General features: G+C 38.3%; 2 protein-coding genes across 2 annotated transcripts in view; both read left to right on the forward strand.

The window, feature by feature from the left end:
• The window catches only part of LOC106083026 (protein dissatisfaction), an 89,054-nt gene extending 84,586 nt beyond the window's left edge, over positions 1-4,468 (forward strand). The window contains exon 6 of the mRNA XM_059365697.1: positions 3,911-4,468. Within this exon, the coding sequence (XP_059221680.1) occupies positions 3,911-4,468 (558 nt within the window). The remainder of the gene's footprint in view (positions 1-3,910) is intronic.
• Positions 4,469-4,761: 293 nt separating this feature from the next.
• On the forward strand, positions 4,762-21,100 carry LOC106083027 (keratin-associated protein 19-2-like). Its single transcript, XM_059365698.1, has 2 exons — positions 4,762-4,863; positions 20,639-21,100. The coding sequence occupies exons 1-2, from the start codon at positions 4,762-4,764 to the stop codon at positions 21,098-21,100; spliced, it is 564 nt and encodes a 187-aa protein (XP_059221681.1).
• The last annotated feature ends 2,808 nt before the right edge of the window (positions 21,101-23,908 follow it).

Consider the following 23,908-nt stretch of genomic DNA (forward strand, 5'->3'; position numbering starts at 1 on the left):
TATCAGTTTATGGACCGTTTTCAACCATACTTGGCACAGTTGTTGAAAGTCGTAACGAAACACGTCATGCTAAATTTCATCCAAATCGGATAGGGATTGCGACTTCTTGATCCACTAGACAGCCATATCAGGTTATGGACCGATTTCAACCAAATTTTTCACAGTTGTTGTAAGTAAAAAAGAATAACTACATGCTCAATTATAGCCAAATCGGATAATAATTGCGCTTTCTAGAGGCTCAAGAAGTCGAGATCCAAGATCGGTTTATATGGCAGCTATATCAAAACATGCACCGGTATGACCCATTTACAATCCCATCTGACCTGCACTGATTGGAAGTATTTGTGCAAAATTTCAATTTTCTCCATCGAAAATAAGGACATGCTAGATCGACTTAGAATGTCATGGCGATCAGGATTATATATACTTTATGGGGTCTAAGACCAATATATCGATGTTTTACAAACGGAATGGCGAAGTTAGAATACCCCTATACTAGGTGGAGGATACAAAAAAACAAGTAAAAGCATGCTAAGTTCGTCCGGGCCGAATCTTGGGAACCCAACACCATGGATTCTGCTAAAATTTATACAAAATAAGTTAAGGGCATAATATTATTCTACATACCAAACTTCTGTCAAACCAACAAAATTTAAAGCTTCTAGGAACCGAACAAGGATGATCGAGAGATAGGTTTACATGGGAGCTATATCAGGTTATAGACTGATTTTGACCGCACTTTGCACAATTGTTGGAAGTCATAACAAAACACTACATACAACATTTCAGCCAAGTCGGGCCAAAATTGCTCCTTGTAGGGGCTCAAGAAGTCAAATCGGGCGATCGGTTTATATGGGAGCTATATCAGGTTATATACCGATTTGTACAGTTTTTGACACAGTTGTTGGAAGTCATAACAAAACCCTACCAGCAAAATTTCAGCCAAATCGGAGAGAAACTGCGACTTCCAGGGGCTCAAGAAGTCAAATCGGGAGATCGGTTTATATGGGAGCTATTTCAAGTTATAGACCTATTTAGACCGTACTTAGCCCATTTATTGGAAGTCATACTAGAACATCACATGCAAAATTTCAGACAAATCGAACAAAACTTGCGGCTTGTAGGGGCTCAAGAAATTAGATCTGGAGATCGGTTTATATGGGAGCTATATCTTAATATGGCCCATTAGCAATCCCCAACGATCTACATCAATGTTAAGTCTGTACAAAATTTCAAGCTGTAAGTCGATCTAGCAATAAAAATCTAAGACGATCTAGCAATGTCTGTCCGTTTGTCTGTTGAAATCACGGTTCAGTCTTTAAAAATAGGGATATTGAGCTGAAACTATCCACAGATTCGTTTTTCATCCATAGGCAGATTAGGTTCGAAGATGGGCTATATCGGACTATATCTTTGTATAGCGCCATGTAAACCAGTCCGCCGATTTAGGGTCTTAGGCCCATAAAAGCCACAATTATTATCCAATTTTGCTGAAATGTGGAACAGTGAGTTGTGTTAGGGCCTTGGATATCCATTTTCAATTTGGTGCAGATCGGTTCAGATTTCGATATAGCTTTCATATAGACCGATCTCTTGGTTTAAGGTCTCGCGTCCATAAAAGCTACATTTATTATCCGATTTTGCTGAAATTTCGGACAGTGAGTTGGTTGTGTTAGGGCCTTCGACATTCTTCGTCAATTTGGCCCAGATCGGTCCAGATTTGGATATAGCTGCCACATGGACCGATCCGCCGATTTAGGGTCTTAGGCCCATAAAAGCCACATTTGTAGTCCGGTTTTGTTGAAATTCAGGACAAAGAGTTGTGTTAGGCCCTTCGATATTGTTCTTCAATTTGGCCCAGATCGGTCCAGATTTGGTTATAGCTGCCATATAGACCTATCCTACGATTTAGGGTCTTAGGCCCATAAAAGCCACATTAATTTTCCGATTTTGCTGAAATTTAGGAGAGTGAGTTGTCTTAGGCCCTTCGACAGCTTTCTTCAATTTGGCCCAGATCGATTCAGATTTGGATATAGCTGCCATATAGACCGATCTCTCGATTTTAGGTTTTTGGCCCATAAAAGTCGCATTTATTGTCCAATGTCGCCGAAATTTGGGACAGTGAGTTGTGTTAGGCCCTTCGACATCCTCCTTCGATTTGACTCAGATCTGTTCAGATTTGGATAAAGCTGCCATATAGACCGATCTCTCAATTTAAGGTTTTTGGCCCATAAAAGGAGCATTTATTTTCCAATGTCGACGAAATTTGAGACAGTGAGTTAAGGTAAGCTCCTTGAAATACTTCTGCGATATGGCACAGATCGGTTCAGATTTGAATATAGCTGCCATATAGACCGATCTCTCGGTTTTAGGTTTTGGGGCCATAAGAGGCGCATTTATAATCCGATTTCGCTGAAATTTGATACAGTGACTTGTGTTAGTCTTTTCCACATCGTATATGGTTCAGATCGCTCTATATTTGGATATAGCTACCAAAGAGACCAATATATTTTTCTACAAAATTGAACAATGAAATATGCTTCTAAGACCCCATTAGGTATATATATTCTTGATCGTCATGATATTTTAGATGGCACTAGCCATGTCCGTCCGTCCGTCTATCTGTCGAAAGCACGCTGACTTTCGAAGGAGTAAAGCTAGCCGCTTGAAATTTTGCTCAAATTCGTTTTATTAGTGTAGGTCGGTTGGGATTGTAAATGGGCCAAATCGGTCAATGTTTTGATATAGCTGCCAAATAAATCTTGGGTCTTGTCTTCTTGAGCCTCTAGATGGCGCAATTATCGTCCGATTTGACCGAAATTTTGCACGTGATGTTTTGTTATCACCTCCAACAACTGTGTTAGGTATGGTTGAAATCGGTTTACAACCCGATATAGCTGTCATATAAACCGTTGTTGGATTTTGACTTCTTGAACCACTAGAGGGCGCTATTCTTGTCCGATTTGAGTGTAATTTTGCACGTGGTGTTTTGGTATCACTTCCAACAACTGTGATAAGTATGGTTCAAAACGGTTCAAGACCTAATATAGCTGCCATATAAACAAATTTTGGGCCTTGACTTCTTGAGCCTCTTGAGGTTCAGTTATCGTCCGATTTGGTTGAAATTTTGCACGTGGTTTTTTTGTATAACATTCAATAACTGTGCTGAGTATGGTTCAAATCGGTTGATAACCTAATATAGCAGCCATATAAACCGATCTTGGGCCTTAACTTCTTGAGCCTCTAGAGGGCGCAGTTATCGCCCGATTTTACTGGTGGTGTTTTGGTATAACTTTCAATAACAGTGCTAAGTATGGTCGAAATCGGTCCACATCCTGCCATATAAGCCGGTCGTTGGTCTTGACTTTTTGAGCCTCGAGAGCGCTCTATTTTTATTCGATTTGGCTGAAACTTTGCACGTGATGGTATGTTTTGACTTCTTAAGCCTCTGGAGGGCTCATTCGACTTGGCAGTAATTTTGTACCACGGCTTCTCCCATGACCTTCAATATACGTGTCCAATATGGTCTGAATCGACCTATAGCTTGATACGGCTCCCATATAAACCGATCTCCCGATTTTGCTCCTTGAGCCACTACAAGCATTTCTTATCCAAATGGGCTGAAATATTACACAATGACTTCTACCATGGTCTTCAACATTCAATTCGCTTATGGTCCGAATCGGACTATATTTTGATATATCTCCAATAGCATAAAAATTTTTATCCTTTATTCTTTGTTTGCCTAAAAAGTGATACCGCGCAAAGAACTTGACAAATGCAATCCATGGTGGAGGGTATATAAGATTCGGCCCGGCTGAACTTAGCACGCTCTTGCTTGTCTATATGGTCCCCAATTCTTTGAAATTTCAAAACTTTTAATATCTTTTTATCTCTTTTTGTTTCTCAGGAATCCTGGAAGGAGTTATTCCTTCTCAATCTGGCCCAATGGATAATACCTTTGGATTTAACACCCATTTTTGAATCATCCATGATCAAGGAGCGTCTGCCTCAAGATGAGACTACGGAAGGTGAAATTAAGACAATACAAGAAATCCTATTGCGGTTTCGTCAAATAGCTCCCGATGGCAGTGAGGTGGGTTGTATGAAGGCCATTGCTCTCTTCTCTCCCGAAGTTCCCGGGTTGTGTGATATTCAACCTGTGGAAATGCTACAGGATCAGGCCCAATGTATACTCTCGGATCATGTGCGTATACGTTATCCACGTCAGGCCACACGTTTTGGCAGATTGTTGTTGCTGTTGCCTTCATTGCGTTCGATAAGAACGGGTACCATAGAGAGTTTATTCTTTAAGGAGACAATTGGTAATGTACCCATAGCTCGCCTCTTAAGGGATATGTACACCATGGAACCTACAACGGCCACAGGAAGTTCAGCTGTAAATTCAGCCCATGCAGGATTGACAAATGCCGCTACGGCTTTGATGCAACAACAGCAGGAGAAGTAAATTTTCTAAAATGTTATTGGGAGAAATTTTATGTGAGGAAGAAATATGATTAGGATTGGAGGATTTTGGAAAAAATTTACGGAATTTTTTAGTTTTTTAAAAGATTATCTAATTTAAATATTTTTCTTTTTAATTTCTATCATTTAACTGTAGGCCGCCTTTAAAAATGTGGGTTATTTGCTAGTTTTATTTAAAGCTATGTAGTATCCGGGGTAAATGATTATCCGGTTCCTAAGGTATCCTCGAGACCTATTATGGAGGGATATATTCAGAAGTCAGAGAACGCATGGATAATGTCTAGTGAAGAAACACTAGAACTACTCGTTGAAGTACATTTACCGGGAAAATCTCCAATGGTCTATGTGGAGGTTGTCACTGATTTGCATTCGTCGGAGGTAATTGGGGAAATTGTGTCTGAGTCGAAAATCCTTTGGGAGATAAAAGGTTTCAACACCTGAAACGCCTGGCCCTGATGATGTGTCACTGGTTGAATTTCAAGCTGTGTCCGATAGACTGGCTCGTAGGCTAAGAGAGATATACTCTGCTTGAATCAGCATGTCATATGTGGGATGGGGTTACACAGAGGAAATTTTCATTCCAAAATAAGAAAAATCTTACCACACGAAGGCTAAGAAGGCTATTTGTCTGTCATCCTTGATGTTGAAGATTCTATAGAGATTGATGGAAATATATCTTAGAGCAAAGATGCGAAGGCGAAGAATTTTCGTCCTATTAGTCTGTCATCATTGATGTTGAAGATTCTAAAGAGGTTGATGGAAACATATCTTAGGGCAAAGATCCCTGGGGATCACCTGTCTCGGCAACAGCTTGAGTATAGTAAAGGTCAAGTACACTGAAACAGCCCTTCACGATCTAGTCGCCTACATTGAGGGTTCTCCCACTGTCAAGAAATATAAAATGGAAGCATTTTTGGGAATTAAAGGTGCTTTGTACAATGAATAACCGACGTCAATCATGAATGAGCATTAGTTTTTAGGCATCAAAACTACCGTAAGAAAGTTTATTAACAACTTTCATACTTTGAACTCGTCTACAATGCAGACGATGTTATAATACTTCTTAGGGGTAAGGATTCGAACCAGCTATGCACAAGGGCCGAAAAGGTCTTGCATATGGCATATGACTGGGCCTGACCCAGGGGTCTCAATGTTAACTCAGAGAAGACTGAAATTTGCCTGTTCACGAGGTGAAGGTAGGCCAATTTGACGCACCACGTTTCCTCAAACGATTTCGATATCTGACGAACTCAAATACTTAGGAGTGATCTTGGACAGGAAACTTAAGGGAAAGTGTCACATGTAGGAGCGCCCTGCGAAGGCTCACAGATGTTTGGCACTATGTAGAGGGGTCAAGATGGCCGACTGATTGACATGCAGATCAAGTGTGAGGCAGCCACAGCATCTATGAGACTTAAGGCGATGGGAGAATGGATGGAGAATGGGAGCAGCTCATAACACGCCGGTATAATCGAGGCGACAATAGGAAACCTGGAAGGAAGGGAAGAAGGGGAATGCATGGAGAACCCAAGGACTGAGATCGGTTTTAGACTGCCTGTCTCTAATACGGTCCTGCAGGCGGAGATCCGGGTGATCACGGAATGCGTGAGGTGGTGTGGTGCTAACGCGAGGTGCTAAAATGGCCATAAAGGCAACAACAACCAGGACGGTAAGGTCACAAACAGTCTTGCAGTGTTAGAAGGAGAATAACTATTTTAATTTTTAAGTTTTTTCTTGCTGCGCTGTAAGAAAATGTTGAATAAAAAGATCCAACGTTTCATTCGAGTGGCATGCTTCTACCACTCCAAATGCATGAACATTCCACTAAGGAACAGGGGCAAACTTCTCTTATATCAATGAGTGCAGTCCGATTCATGTGTAAGCTCAATGATAAGGGGCCTCCTTTTTATAGCCGAGTCCGAACGGCGTGACGCAGTGCGACACCTCTTTGTAAAGAAGTTTTACATGGCATAGTAACTCACAAATGTTGCCAGCATTAGGAGGGGAAAACCACCGCTGAAAATTTTTTCTGATGGTCTCGCCAGGATTCGAACCCAGGCGTTCAGCGTCATAGGCGGACATGCTAACCTCTGCGCTACGGTGGCCTCCAAACCGTTGCTCTGCTCACTTATTAGAGAGAAGGTGGAAGCGTGTAATCTTTTGGTGTCATCGCAATATGATGAGCCCTCTGGCAAAGGGGCCAAATTGCGATCATTGCAGACCGCCCCTGATATATTTAACACATCACAATTGCTGAGACTCTTTAAAGTGTATTTGTTGTTTTGATTAGAAGCAAGAAATAAAAACACTGATTAAGTTCGGCTCTTATATACCCCCCACCATGGATCGCATTTGTCGAGTTCTTTTCCCGGCATCTCTTCTTAGGCAAAACAAGTAATAGCGTGCTAAGTTCGGCCGGGCCGAATCTTACAAACCCTCCACCATGGATCGCATTTGCCAAGTTCTTCTCCCGGCATCTCTTCTTAGGCAAAAAAGGAGAGGATCCGTAGTACATGATTTCAGGCAAATCGGATAATAATTGCGACCACTAGAGGCTCAAGAAGTCAAGATCCCAGATCGGTTTATATGGCAACTATATCAGGTTATGGACCGATTTGAACCATACTTGGCACAGTTGTTGGATATCATAACAAAACACGTCGTGCAAAATTGCATTCCAATCGGATAAGAATTGCGCACTCTAGAGGCTCAAGAAGTCAAGATCCCAGATCGGTTTATATGTCAGCTATTTCAGGTTGTGGACCGATTTGAACCATACTTGGCACAGTTGTTGGATATTATAACGAAACACGTCGTGCGAAATTTCATTCCAATCGGATGAGAATTGCGCACTCTAGAGGCTCAAGAAGTCAAGTCCACACATCGGTTTATATGGCAGCTATATCAGGTATTGAACCTTATTTGACACAGTTGTTGAAAGTCATAATAAAATACGTCATGCAGAATTTCAGCCAAATCGGAAAAGAATTGCGCGCTCTAGAGACTCAAGAAGTCAAGACCCAAGATCGGTTTATATGACAGCTATATCAGGTTATAGACCGATTTGAACCATACTCGGCACAGTTGTTTGATATCGCAACAAAACACGTCGTGCAAAATTTCATTAAAATCGGATAAGAATTGCGCCCTCTAGAGACTCAAGAAGTCAAGATCCCAGATCGGTTTATATGGCAGCTATATCAGGTTATGTACCGATTTGAACCATACTTGGCACATTTATTGGATATCATAACAAACCACGTCGTGCGAAATTTCATTCCAATCGGATAAGAATTGCGCACTCTAGAGGCTCAAGAAGTCAAGATCCCAGATCGGTTTATATGGCAGCTTTATCAGGTATTGAACCTTATTTGGCACAGTTGTTTAAAGTCATAATAAAATACATGAAGCAAAATTTCAGCCAAATCGGATAAGAATTGCGCCCTCAAGAGGCTCAAGAAGTCAAGATCCCCGATCGGTTTATATGACAGCTATATCAGGTTATGGACCGATTTGAACCATACTTGGCACATTTATTGAATATCATAACAAACCACGTCGTGCGAAATTTCATTCCAATCGGATAAGAATTGCGCCCTCTAGAGGCTCAAGAAGTCAAGTCCACATATCGGTTTATATGACAGCTATATCAGGTTATGGACCGATTTGAACCATACTTTGCACAGTTGTGAATATCACAACAAAATATTTCGTGCAAAGTTTCATTCAAATCGGATAAGAATTGCGCCCTCTAGAGGCTCAAGAAGTCAAGACCCAAGATCGGTTTATATGGCAGCTATATCAAAACATGGACCGTATGGTCCATTTACAATTCAAACCGACCTGCACCAATAAGAAGTATTTGTGCAAAATTTCCAGCAGCTAGCTTTACTCCTTCGAAAGTTATCGTGCTTTCGACAGACAGACGGGCGGACGGACATGGCTAGATCAACTTAAAATGACATGACGATCAATAATATATATACTTTATGGGGTCTCAGTCGCATATTTCGAGATGTTACAAACAGAATGATGAAATTAGTATACCCCCATTCTATGGTGGAGGGTACAAAAAAAAAGTAACCTTGTGAGAGAAAATTTAAGTTAGTAATTCCTTGCTACTTTCAAAATCCCCAATTGTTTTCCATGCCACTCCCCTAAGTTGGTTTATGTCTGGTACCGTATACCAGACATGAACCAACTCCGTTACTAAACGTATGTTTTCCGCCGTTCTATAGAATTATTTTTCACAAATTTACCCACCTCCACTTTAACCAACATCCATTTTTTAAAAAAAATCCAAAATTCTAGCTCTATTCGTTCGCCATGTCCAAAGTACAATCATTTCGTACATTTTTGGTACTATATTTGTACCAAATAAGTACCAAAATTCGGAACTTTAGCTCAGTGGGTAAGGAAGGTACCAAACAGTACCAATTACGGTACTCCGTTACGATATTTCAAATTTGTTTTCTTCAGACCTTATTTTTTCGAAATGCTCTGCTGAGCCGAAAGTAATAATTTAAGCTCTATATGTTCGCCCTGGGCAAATATTACCCATTTTCATACTAGTTGGTACTTTTTACTAGCTAAACATACGAATATCACCAAACTTGGCCTTATCTCGCACCTACGAAGATCAACATTCGAGCAAAATTTCATGAGCAGTGATCAGTCAGTCAATCATGGGTCTCTTCTATACATAGAGAAAAGAAGAAGAATATCATTTACATATTTACTCTTTATACCCTACACCTCTACAGGGTATTATAACTTAGTGCAGGGTATTATAACTAAGTGCATTTGTTTGTAACACCCAGAAGGAAGAGAGATAGACCCATTGATAAGTATACCGATCGACTCAGAATCATATTCTGATTCGATTGAGCTGTATGTCTGTCTGTCCGTCCATGTTAATTTGTGTTAACAGGCCGCAGTTTTCATCCGATCGTCTTCATATTTGGTACAGGCATGTTTTTCGGCCTAGAGACGAAGCCTATTGAAATTGGAAAAAATCGGTTCAGACTTGGATATAGCTCCCATATATATGTTTGTCCGATTTCTAGTAATACCGAAGTAAAATGGTCATTTGTAGACCGATTCTCTTGAAATTTTTTGGGAAGGATTTTCTTCCGACCCTCAATACTACAGGTGAATTTGATAAAAATCGGTTCAGATTTGGATATAGCTCCCATATATATTTTCGTTCGATTTGGAGTAATACAACAATAAATTGGGCATTTGTCACCCGATTCTCTCGAAATTTGGCAGGAAGGATTCTCTAATGACTCTCGATGTTACTGGTGATTTTCGTAGAAATCGGTTTGGATTTAGATATAGCTCTCATATATATATATCGCCCGATTTTCACTCCTAGAGCCACTCCAAGCGTATTTATTGACCAATCTTGCCAAAATTTGGTACAGCCCTTTCCTCGTCGGCTTCCACAATATTTGTTAAGTTTTCCCAAAATCGGTTCAGATTAAGATATAGCTCCCATATATATGTTCGTCCGATTTGCAGTAATAATGCAAAGAAATGGCCATTTGTTAACTGATTGTCTCGAAATTTGTCAGGTAGGATTCTCTAATAACTCTCGATACCACTCTTGAATTTCATAGAAATCGGTTCGGATTTAGATATAGCTCTCATATATATTTATCGCCCGATTTTCACTCCTGGAGCCACTGCAAGCGCATTTATTGACCAATCTTCCCCAAATTTGGTACAGCCCTTTCCTCGTCGACTTCCACAATATCTGTTAAGTTTGCTTGAAATCGCTTCAGATTAAGATATAGCTCCCATATATATGTTCGTCCGATTTGCAGTAATAATGCAATAAAATGGTCATTTGTTAAGTTATTCTCTCGTAATTTTTCAGCAAGGATTTTTTAATGACTCTCGATTATACTGGTGAATTTCATAGAAATCGGTTCAGATTTAGATATAGCTCTCATATATGTATATCGCCCGATTTTCACTTCTATGGTCACTGCAAGCGCATTCATTGACCAATCTTGCCAAAATTTTGTACAGCGATTTTCCAGACGACTTCTACAATATCTGTTAAGTTTGCTTGAAATCGGTTCAGATTAAGATATAGCTCCCATGTATATGTTCATCCGATTTTGAGAAATATTGCAATAAAGTGCTCATTTCTTAACCGGTTCTCTCGAAATTTAGCAGGAAGGATTTTCTAATGACTCTCGATATTTCTGGTGACTTTCCCCGACTACCACCCCAATATCTAAGAAGTTTGCTAGAAATCGGTTCGGCTTTATATATAGCTCCCATATATATGTTCGTTAGATTTGCAACAATTTTGTCATATGTCCACCGCATTTATTACAGTTTGAACACATTTGCCAGAAATTTGATACGGATTGTTTAATAACCCATCTGAAAACATCTGAAAAAATTGGTTCAGAATTAGATATAGCTCCCACTTTGTATCTATAGTGTGGGTGTAGGGTATTATAAAGTCGGCACCGCTCGACTTTTGCCTTTCCTTACTGGGTTTCATTGGCTTCTATTAACTTTGAACTTTTTCTTGAATTTTCCTAAAAAAACTATTTTTTAAACAATGCCTAATGGAAATTAGGTTCTTTTTCCCCATTTTATTTCTTAGAAATAGATTTATTCCATTTCAATGTTTATATTTCATTTAAAATATACCATGTTTTTATTTTGGGGGGGGAGTAGGACTTTTTTTAAGGCAAAGAAAACTTAAATGGAATATCGCTTTTTAGCTTTTTATTGCTCTTCGTTAGTTGGAGGGCACATTTTTTAAAAGGGAGCTCAGTTTTATGCTGCAGCTGACAGGTGGGTTAGGATTTGGTTTTTTATGCTTGTTTTCTTACAAAGAAGAAAAAAAATGCAGGCCAAAGGATATTTTGTTACAATCACTTTGTTTGGGGAATATATCAAAAGCATAGCATATCATCAGGCGCACAACTTTACCACATGGCATTTGCTACAGTTTTTGGTTCTAAATTGGTTTATAAATTTTTTTTTATACTACATTGGGAGGAAGGAGGAATATATGGATGTGTAATGGTCTGTGTGTGTGTGTGTTTTTTATGAAAAAAAAAAAAAAATATTTTTTAATGTTTTTTCTATATTTCGTGGTTTATTTGGCGCGTTTCCATCATTGAAGTAAAGCACAAACCTGGCAGCCTGAGTTATTCCGGGAACATCATCATGATGATGTATGAGTTTGAGGGTGGTTGATTTGAGTTATTGCATTCTGCTCAAATTTAGAAATAATGAAAAAATAACTTTGCTTTAAGCGTTCCCTGATAATTCCCATACATTCGCATATATGCCAGCAATATTTTAATTTAAATTGAATTTTTGAAATTCATTCTCTCATGCATGCAAGCTTGTTACTTCATATTCACATGATTGTAAATTGCATTTTTTTTATGCTTTAATTCTCTCTTTTTTTTAAGATTCTCTTGTTATTATTCTATTTTTGTAGTATTTTTTAGCATATAACATATGCATAGTATTATTATTGTAATAAAATTGTTTGAATTGATGAATTGTGTTTGGAACAAAGGAATCCTTTGACAATGTATGCGAGTGAGAAAGAGTGAAAAAAAATCTATAACAGTCATTAGGCATTTAATATAATATAACAATAATCTCTTTAATATGTTAACTTTAGCGTTGAGATAATAATAAACAAAATACTCAATCGAAGGCATCACAATATGGTTATTAGTATATATCGAGATGAATATGAGAGTTATTAGCTTAATATTTAAATTGTAATAATGTATAGTATATAAGAAAAACAAAAAATATATAACAAATTACAATAAAATAGTAAATGAAAAAAATCTTTAAAATGGATGAGGTTATGGTAAGTTGTGTAAGGATAATAATTTAAGTGCTTAGAAAAATATTTGTAAATGGAAGAAGTGGTGGAGTTGTGGGGGTGGGGTGGTCCCATAGACAGTTTTTCCAAATATTGATATCAGATTCGTGCTTTACTCCCAAAGACCATTCATTTGTGCCCCATATGGCTATGGTTGTAAATTTGTCCCCTTTGGGGGATGTTTTTGGGGAGAGGCGGCCCCCCAAACACTTGGTCCCATATTTGGATATCAGATTCTAATTCTACACTCAAATACCTTTTAATTAAGCCCCATATTCCCATGGTCAGTAAATAAGTCCTGTTTGGGAGGTGTTTTGGGGAAGGGGTGGACCCCCAGAAACGTGGTCCCACATTTAGATATTAGATTTGTATTCTACTCGCAAATACCTTTCATTTAAGCTACACATTGCCATAATCGGTTAATATGTCCGATTTAGGGGTGTTTTGGGTGTTTGGGGGTGGTCCCCCTAACACTTGGACCAACATTTGGATATCAGGTACGTTTTCTTATCTTAAATACCTTTCATTCGAGTCCCATATTGTTGTGATTGGTCTAAATATATGTTTGGTAGGTTTTAGGGTGGCGCGGCCCCCCTAGGTACCCTATCCGAAATTATGATACTTACAAGACTATAAGAGAATGTATTCATGTCCATTGGAATAATTGTGTTTCGAAAATTTTGGCAGAATTTGTTCATGTGGCAGAATTTGCTCAAAAACTGCTGAGTTTCGAACAAAATTCCCCTCTCAGGCAATGCTTTAAAATGTTAACTATAATCCAGATTTGCTTAAAGGAGTTCTAACTGGTGTCATCGAAACCATAGTCAATGGAAGAGAACAGGCGAGCCTAGACTAAACTAGTAAAAGCGTGCTAAGTTCGGCCGAGCCGAATCTTGGGTACCCCCACCATGGATTCCGCTAAAAATGTTCGTATTTGAAGTATTCTGGTCTCAAGCAGTCATATCGGGATATCGATACTTAAGGGGACCTACATCACCATAGTAAACGATTCGGATAAAATTTGGCACTGTAAGTCATAAGATAGAGTTTTGGACCAAATCAGGTGAAAATATGAGGGCTATATCTGTTTATAGACCGATTCGAATCATACTTAGCACGGATGTTGGAAGTCACAACACAAGTTTTTGTTCCAAATTTCAGCCAAACCGGATGAATATTGAGGCTTCTAGGAGCTCAAGAAGTCAATTCCAGGGATCGGTTTATATGGGGGCTATATATGTTTATAGACCAATTCGGATCATACATTTTATGGATGTTGAACATCATAACAGAAGTCTTTGTTCTAAATTTCAGCCAAATCGGGTGAAAATTGAGGCTTCTAAGAGCTTAAGAATAAAAATCCGGGGATCGGTTTATATAAAGGTAATATCTGTTAATAGACCGATTCGGGTCATACATTGCGTGGATGTTGGAAGTCGTAACTCAAGTCTATGTTCCAAAATTCAGCCAAATCCGATGAATATTGAGGCTTCTAGAGGCTCAAGAAGTCAAATCCGGGGATCGGTTTTTATGGGGGCTATATCTGTTGATATACCGATTCGGATCATACCTGGTATGGATGTTGAAAGTCGTAGTACATGACTTTGTTTCAAATTTCAGCCAAATCGGATGAAAATTGACGCTTCTAAGAGCTTATAAATTAAAATCCGGGGATCGGTTTATATAAAGGCAATATCTGTTAATAGACCGATTCGAATCATACTTTACATGGACGTTGGAAGTTATAACTCCAAGTTTTGTACCAAATTTCAGCCAAATCGGAAGAAAATTGAGGCTTCTAGGAGCTCAAGAAGTCAAATCGGGGGGGATCTATTTATATGGGTGCTATATCTTTGTATAGGCCGATTCAGATCATAAAGGGTGATTTTTTTGAGGTTAGGATTTTCATGCATTAGTATTTGACAGATCACGTGGGATTTCAGACATGGTGTCAAAGAGAAAGATGCTCAGTATGCTTTGACATTTCATCATGAATAGACTTACTAACGAGCAACGCTTGCAAATCATTGAATTTTATTACCAATGAGGCTCATTTCTGGTTGAATGGCTACGTAAATAAGCAAAATTGCCGCATTTGGAGTGAAGAGCAACCAGAAGCCGTTCAAGAACTGCCCATGCATCCCGAAAAATGCACTGTTTGGTGTGGTTTGTACGCTGGTGGAATCATTGGACCGTATTTTTTCAAAGATGCTGTTGGACGCAACGTTACGGTGAATGAACACATTTCGAACCGAACACTGATTTTGGTAATAAAATTCAATGATTTGCAAGCGTTGCTTGTTAGTAAGTCTATTCATGATGAAATGTCAAAGCATACTGAGCATCTTTCTCTTTGACACCATGTCTGAAATCCCACGTGATCTGTCAAATACTAATGCATGAAAATCCTAACCTCAAAAAAATCACCCTTTACTTAGCACGTATGTTGGAGGTCCTAATTCAAGTCTTTGTTCCCAATTTCAGCCAAATCGGACTAATATTGAGGCTTCTAGGAGCTCACGGAGCCAATTCCGGGGATCGGTTTATATGGGGACTATACCCATATCTGAACCGATATGGCCCATTTGCAATCCCCAATGACCTACATCAATATTAGGTATCTGTGCAAAATTTCAAGCGGCCTGCTTTCCGCGTTCGACTGTTATCGTGATTTTGACAGACGGACAGGCATGGCTAGTTCGACTCAGAATATCAAGACGATTAAGAATATATATATTTTATGGGGCCCTAGATCAATATTTTGAGGTGTTACAAACGAAATGACTAGACTAGTATACCCCCATCTTATGGTGGTGGGTATAAAAACAGTAAAAACGTGTATAGTTCGACCGGGCCGAATCTTATATACCCACCACCATAGACGCATTTGACACAATTTTTGAATAGGTTAGGTTAGGTTAGGTTGAAAAGAGGGTGCAGATATTAATCCGCTCCATGCCACTATGAACATTAACCTAAGCCAGTAATCGGCTTGTTGTGTGCTCTAAAAATTATAAAGTAACCACCGTAGCGCAGAGGTCAGCATGTCTGCCTATGACGCTGAAAACCTGGGTTCGAATCCTGGCGAGACCATCAGAAAAAATTGTCAGCGGTGGTTTTCCCCTCCTAATGCTGGCCAATCTTTTGTGAGGTACTATGCCATGTAAATCTTCTCTCCAAAGAGGTGTCGCACTGCGGCACGCCGTTCGGTCTCGGCTATAAAAAGGAGGCCCCTTATCATTAAGCTTAAACTTGAATCGGACTGCACTCATTGATATGTGAGAAGTTAGCCGCTGTTCGTTAGTGGAATGTTCATCGGCAAAATTTGCATTTGCATTTTCCAATCTCTAAAAATATTGGGTTGCCTAAAAAGTAATTGCGGATTTTTTAAAAGACAGTAAATGCATTTTTAATTAAACTTAGAATGAACTTTAATCAAATATATAATTGCCATTTTGTGCGATAACCTTTTGCCATCTTCCTGGCAAATATAGTATTCCACGCTCATAGAACTTCTGGCCTTTATCTGCAAAAAACTGAACCAAGTGCGATTTTATAGCCTCATCATTGCCGAAAGTTTTGCATTCGTTCTTCTGTCAGTTATCAGCTGTTACTTTTATCTTGCTTTAGAAAAAAAGTGTAAAAAAAGTATATTTGATTAAAGTTCATTCTAAGTTTTATTAAAAATGCATTTACTTTCTTTTAAAAAATCCGCAATTACTTTTTGGGCAACCCAATAAGTTAGGAATTCCGTGCTACTTACAAATTCCTTAATTGTTTTCAATACCACTCCCCTAAGATGCTTCATGATCACCTAAGTGCCGCTATCTGTTAGACACGAAAGCCCGGCAATGACAAAGGAAATGTTCCAATGTCTCACCATCTTTCCCGCATGCCCTACACATGCTATCACTTGTCGCACTTATCGCACCGATTTTACATAAGTGAGCTCGTAGTCCTATGTGTACCGTCATGATACCAATAGCTATACTGACCTGCTTCTTGCTTCCTTTCAGTAATAGCCTCGTCTTCTCACGATCTGGATCCTCCCATTGGATTTTCTCCGTCCTACCGACCGTTTCGATGTTCCACAATGTTGCATGAGCATTCGTCGCCCACTCCCGTAACTCGGACTGCGTCGATACCAAAGGCTTCAGGTTAACCAAGTTTATTGACGGCAGTCCTCTGGCCTTCACCGCCAAATCGTCTGCCCTTTCATTCCCCCTTACTCCGTAATGGCCCGGCACCCAAACGATGCGGATTTTGGCATCCTCAGAGAAGGCGTTAATCTCCTTCTTACACTGCAAAACAGTTCGTGACCTTACCGTCCTGGTTGTTATTGCCCTTATGGCAATTTTACTTTCGGTAAAGATGTTCACACTCAACGACCTCGCGTTAGCTCCACACCACTTCTGAATTCTTAAGTGCTAGAATGAGTTGTTAGACAAACTAACATAGTTCCTACTTCCCTCATCACAGCCCGACGAAATTTTGGACAAGTTGTCCTCCTCTATGTTTTATATTTTTTAATGTTACGTAAAAATTAATTATTTTTAAAATATAAATGACATTTTGAATCATATATGTATGTTCAAATTTAAATAATTTTTTTTTTTACATTTTTCATTCATACATTGAACTCTGAAACTCATTTCGCTTTTAATGTATTTGCAGCTTAACTAATGTTGGAAAAAATAAACCAAGCGTGTGAAATTTAATGGTCATTTGGAGTTTTCTACACTTGTGATTCGTTTGTATTTTTTTTGTCATAATTTTCCTTTTTTTTCCGAAAAAAATCCAAAGACAATGAACTTTTTCAATGTTAAGTTTATGATTAAAATTGGGACATTAAATCTATGTTGAGATCTGTCTAATTTGTTAAAAACATGCGAGGTTTGCAACTCTATTAGATGTTTGGTGGCAAGACTAAATGAAGTGTTGGCGGAGGGAATTCCCAAGTATTAGGTCAGTAACCCAAATTATAACAATATTTTCCAAGCAACTACAGCTGATGAAGTCTGCCGCTGATGATCCATTGAGCGTTGATTGTGTGTGAATGACTTGTGCTTTGCTTAGAGGTTTCGGTCATTGCATGGGAATGTGGCAGAGCACCCGGAAAATATTCGAAATTTCCGCTCTATTGTCTGCGGAGCTACAAACAGACTTCTAGTCATTCTCGAGTGATGAAATCTTGATTTTCATTTCATTTCAAACATTTAGCAAAACATAATTAAAAGGCCAAAATGGATTTGTACCGTGTAAACGAATGTGGATTTCAAAACAGGCGATTTATTATAAAATGAATGATCTTTGAGAACCATGTCAACAGTATCGAGATATTCACCAAGCAGCAGAGTTGGATTAGTAGCAGAATAATTCGAAGCCAGAAACGAAAATGAAAGTAAGTTTTGTAAAAAATAACATTAAGAGAACAGAAAAATAATAAAAAATTAACGAAAGCAAATAAATAAATAAAATTAAAAATGAAATAAAATAAAACAAATAAAAATAAAAAAAAAATAAAATAAAATAAAATGAAATGGAATAAAATAAATAAATATAAAAATAAAATAAAATAAAATAAAATAAAATAAAATAAAATAAAATAAAATAAAATAAAATAAAATAAAATAAAATAAAATAAAATAAAATAAAATAAAACAAAACAAAATAAATTAAAATAAAATAAAATAAAATAAAATAAAATAAAATAAAATAAAATAAAATAAAATAAAATAAAATAAAATAAAATAAAATAAAATAAAATAAAATAATATAAAATAAAATAAAATAAAATAAAATAAAATAAAATAAAATAAAATAATATAATATTATAAAAAATAAAATAAAATAATATAATATTATAAAAAATAAAATAAAATAAAATAATATAAAATAAAATAAACAAAATAAATTAAAATAAAATAAAATAAAATAAAATAAAATAAAATAAAATAAAATAATATAAAATAAAATAAAATAAAATAAAATAAAATAAAATAAAATAAAATAAAATAAAATAAAATAAAATAAAATAAAATAAAATAAAATAAAATAAAATAAAATAAAATAAAATAAAATAAAATAAAATAAAATAAAATAAAATAAAATAAAATAAAATAAAATAAAATAAAATAAAATAAAATAAAATAAAATAAAATAAAATAATATAATATTATAAAAAATAAAATAAAATAAAATAATATAAAATAAAATAAAATAAAATAAACAAATTAAAATAAAATAAAATAAAATAAAATAAAATAAAATAAAATAAAATAAAATAAAATAAAATAAAATAAAATAAAATAAAATAAAATAAAATAAAATAAAAACAAAAAAAAATAAAATAAAATAAGATACAATAAATTAAAAAAATAATTAAAACAAGTACAAAGGGTGTTAAATTCGGTCGTGGAACTTTGGAAACCCACCACCATGGATAAATTGACCATTCTCTTTTATAAAAACTCCACTACCATATCCATTATAATATGCAAATAGGGGCTGAGAGCTCATACACATATCACAGCTTCAGCAAAGTCGGGCAACAAATCCGCTTCTTATTGAATTAAGACTCTCAATAGAAAGATCGGTCTATATGGCAGTTATATCTAATTATAAGGACCATACAACAGGTTCAGAGAACATGTTGTCTTGGCATAGGCAGAGCGATAAGAACCACGCCCACGAGGGCACTGGAGACAATTCTAGACATCCGACATCCGACATACAGTTTAAATGTCAAGCAGCCACAGCGGCTATGAGATTTAAGGCGATGGGAGAATGGATTGAGGATGGGAGCAGCTCATACCATCGTGGTATAATCAAGGCGACCATAGGATACCTGGAAGGAAGGGAAGAGGTTTCCGATCGAATACATGAGATAAACCTTGAGGTTCAACGCGGGGCACTGCTCCCATCGGCACAGTCTTGGATTGACGAAACCCTAATATTGCCATCTGGAAGATCATGTTACACGGATGGATCAAAGCTAGAGGGCACAGTTGGTGACCATACAACAGGTTCAGAGAACATGTTGTCTTGGCATAGGTGGAGTCACAGTCTTGGACTGCTATCAGTCACAGTCTTGGACTGATCGAATCCTAGTATTGCCATCTGGAAGAGATCTGTTTTATACTACCTAACCATAATGCGGTTCTGCAGGCGGAGATCCGGGCGATTACGGAATGCGGGTAGTGGTGTAGTGTTAACTCGAGGATGTCGGGTGTAAAAATCTTTACGGTCACCAAAATGGTCATAAGCGGGTTAACAACCAGGACGGTAAGGTCGCAAACATTCTTGCAGTGCAAGAAGAAGATTAACGCCGTTTCTGAGAATGGCAACATCCGCATTGTTTGGGCGCCGGGCCATAACGGAGTAAGTGGAAATGAAAGGGCAGATGATTTGGCGGTGAAGGCCGGAGAACTGCCGTCAATAAATTTGGTTAACCCGAAGCCTTTCGGGTCAACGCAGTCCGAGCTAAGGGCGTGGGCGAAGAATGCGCATGCAACACTGTGGAACAGCGAAACGGTCCGAAGAACGGCGAAAAACCTATGGGGGCATCCAGATCGTTGGAAGACAAGGGTATTACTGAATGGAAGTAAGAAGGAGGAATCATTTTAAGTCGATCTTCCCATGTCCATCCATCTGTCTGTCGAAAGCACGCAAACTTTCAAAAGCTATGCGCTTGAAATTTTGCACAAAAATTTTTTATTGTCATATGTCTGTTGGCATTTTAAATGGGCCAAATCGGTTCTTGTTTTCATCGGTTTATATGGCAGCTTTAACAGGTTATGAACCATACATAGCACAGTTGTTGGAAGTGATACCAAAACGCCACGTGCAAAATTTCAGTCAAATCCGACGAGAATTGCGCCCTCTAGATACTCAAGAAGTCAAGGCCCAAGATCGGTTTATATGACAGCTATATCAGGTTATAGATAGATTTAAACCAAACTTGGTCCAGTTGTTGGAAGTCATAACAAAATTTAAGCGGCTAGCTTTACTCCATCGAAAGTTAGGGTGTTTTTGACAGACAGACGGACGGACATGGCTAGATCGACTTAAAATGTCTAGTTTGTGGGGTCTTAAACGAATATTTCGAGGATTTACAAACAGAATGACGAAATTAGTATACCCCCATCCTATGGTGGAGGGTATAATTAACATAAAGCAGCATCTTGCACTTCTCCTTTTATTAGCACATCCGATTTTACCATACATTCTCTAACTTCGCTACTACACTCTCTTTTTCCCTCTCTTTTCCAGCATATAAGCACCATTTCCCTGCTAGTGATAATGGCCAGCATTTGCTGCTATGGCCAAAGACCTGCCAAGGTGCAGGGTAGAAACTTTGGTTTCGGTGGTCCTCCTGTTGGCAACTCCTTTGGCTATGGTCAAAGCACTGCCCAGACATCCAGTAGCTCCAGCTCGTTTGGACAATTTGGCATTTCTCCCTATAATGCCTATGGTTTATATCCTGGCAATGGATTTGGTGGTTATGGTGGCTTCAATGGATATAGCAGTGGCTTTGCCAGCAACACTGCCGGTTATGGAGGTGGTTATGGACTTTTCAATCCTGGTGGTGGTGGCTATGGAGGTTATAGCGGTTATGGGGGCCATAACAGTTACAATGCCTATAATGGCTACAGCGGCTATGGTGGATTTGGAGGTTATCCAGGCTATCCGGGTTATGGTGGTTTGTATGGTGGAAGACCCTTCAAGAGATAAGTTTTTGTTATATATTTGTGTAGGCCAATAAATATTGTTAACTTTTTTACAAAAAAAAAGACTTTTAAGTTGAAAATTTTACTGAACTATTTGGAAATAGGATACGTAGGGAATAAATCTTATGTTTAAAACACTGCAGGAATGGCTGGCGCGAAACTCGTTTTGGTACAAGCCAAGAAATCTGATCCTGTTTACTCCTATTTTTGCAGTGGCATAGCCACATTCCATTATATAGTCATAGAGCAGACTAATATTTCCGACAGTTCCACTTCTCCTTCCTATTCGTCTGTTTTTCTTATCAAAATTCCCTTTCTATGTTACCGAGATGCCCTTCCCACTCCATCACAAGTCCTATATGGTAGTTATAAAGAGCCAATCCAAACATGTTGGTCACCAGACCTGAAGTTACTCAGAAATGAAAGGCGGAGACCTTTAATAAGACAGAGGCAAAATACATGGCAGAGGAACGAATATGGCTAAGCCCCTGGCTGGTTCAAGAAAGATAAGGATAGGTTCGAATCCTGGCGGAACCATCAGAAAAAAATGTCAGCGGTGGTTATTCTCTCCTAATGTTGGTGATATTTGAGAGCTACTATGCCATGCATAGAAGCAATGTAAAAACTTCTCCCTAAAGAGGTGTCGCACGGCGGCACGCCGTTCGGAATCGGCTATAAAAAGGAAGTCCGTCATCATAGAGCTTAAACTTGAATCGGACTGTACTGATGTGAAAAGCTTGGTTTATGGTGAATTGATAGGGACCAGTAAAGTATCTGCAAATGCAAATTTGCCCATGTAGATTCCATTGAGGAACAGGGACAAACTTGTCACATGAGTGCAGTCCGATTCAAGTTTAAGCTCAATGATAAGGGAACTCCTTTTTATAGCCGAATCCGAACGGCGTGCCGCAGAGCGACACCTCTTTGGGGAGAAGTTTTTATAAAGCTTCAATAGCACCTTACAAATGTCGCCAGCATAAGGAGGGGTTAACCACCACTGAGAATGGTTTTCTGATAGTCCCGCCAGTATTCGAACCTTGGAGTTCAAAGTCATAGGCGGACATGCTAACCTCTGCTCTTAGGTGGCCTACGTGACGTATATAGCCTGCACAAAGTACTGCATAAGAATCTAGGCACGCCAAGCTTCCTGAGTAGGGAGTACTACAAAGGATTAGAGGCCATCGTTTTTATACCCACCACCGAAGAATGGGGGTATATTCATTTTGTCATTCCGTTTGCAACACATCGAAGTATCCATTTCCGACCCTAGATCAGCGTACAAATCTAAGACGATCTAGCCATGTCCGTCCGTCTGTCTGTTGAAATTAGGTTACAGTCTTTAAAAATAGAGATAGAGGTGAAATTTTGCAAATGCTGTTTTTGTCCATAAGCAGGTCAAGTTCGAAGATGGGCTATATCGGACTATATCTTGATATAGCCCCCATATGGACTGATCCGCCGATTTAGGGTGTTAGGCCCATAAAAGCCATATTTATTATACGATTTTGCTAAAATTTAGGACAGTGAGTTGTGTTAGACCTTTCGACATCCTTCTGCAATTTGGCCCTGATAGGATTAGATTAGGATATAGCTGCCATATAGGCCGATCCGCCGATTTAGGGTCTTAGGTCCATAAAAGCCACATTTATTATCCGATTTTGCCGAAATTTGGGACAGTGAGTTGTGATAGGCTCTTCGACATTTTTCTTAAATTTGGGGGAGATCGGTTGAGATTTTACTATAGCTGCTATATAGATCGATCTCTCGATTTAAGGTTTTGGGTCCATAAAAGGCTAATTTATTGTCTGATGTCGCCGAAATTTGGTACAGTAAGTTGCGTTAGGCCCTTCGACATGTTTTTTTAAATTTGGCCGCGATCGGTTCAGATTTGGATAAAGCTGCCATATAGGCCGATTTCTCGATTTAAGGATTTTGGCCCATAAAAGGCGCATTTATTGTCCGATGTCGCCGAAATTTGGAAAAGTGAGTTATGTAAGGGCCTTCGACATTCTTCTTCAATTTGGCCCTGATAGGTCCATATTAGGATATAGCTGCCATATAGACCGATCCGCCGATTTAGGGTCTAAGGCCCATAGCAACCACATTTATTATCCGATTTTGCTGAAATTTGGGACAGTGAGTTAAGTTAAAACCCTCGATACACTTCTACAATATGGCACAGATCGGTCAATATTTGGATATAGCTGCCATATAGATCGATCTCTCGGTTTAAGGTTTTGAGCCCATAAAAGGCGCATTTATAAACCGATGTCGCCGAAATTGGGAACAGAGAGTTAAATTAAGCCCGTCAACATACTTCTGCAATATGGCACGGATCGGTTCAGTTTTGGATATAGCTGCCATATAGACCGATCTCTCGATTTAAGGTTTTTGGCCCATAAAAGACGCATTTATCGTCCGATGTCGATGAAATTTGGGACAGTGAGTTGTGCTAGGCCCTTCGACATTCTTTTTCAATTTGGCCCAGATCGGTTTAGATTTGAATATAGCTGCCATATAGACCGTTCTCTCGATTTAAAGTTTTGGGTCCATAAAAGGCGCATTTATTGTCCGATGTCGACGAAATTTGGAACAGTGAGTTAAGTTAAGCCCCTCGATATACTTCAACAATATGGCACAGATCGGTTCAGATTTGGATATAGCTGCCATATAGACCGATCTTTGGATTTAAGGTTTTTGGCCCAAAAAAGGCGCATTCATTGTCCGATGTCGCCGAAATTTGGGACAGTGAGTTATGTTAAGCCCCCCGATATACTTCTGCAATATGGCACAGATCGGTTCAGATTTGGAT

Source organism: Stomoxys calcitrans, chromosome 3 (genome assembly GCF_963082655.1).
Source record: "Stomoxys calcitrans chromosome 3, idStoCalc2.1, whole genome shotgun sequence".
NCBI classification, from domain to species: Eukaryota; Metazoa; Arthropoda; class Insecta; order Diptera; family Muscidae; genus Stomoxys; species Stomoxys calcitrans.

What these genes read in the sequence shown, in the direction of transcription:
- LOC106083027 (XM_059365698.1), top strand. Translation starts at nt 4,762, where the DNA reads ATGTCTAGTGAAGAAACACTAGAACTACTCGTTGAAGTACATTTACCG. An exon ending in CTGATTTGCATTCGTCGGAG is followed by an intron (nt 4,864 to 20,638) that starts GTAATTGGGGAA and finishes TCTCTTTTCCAG; the next exon opens with CATATAAGCACCATTTCCCT.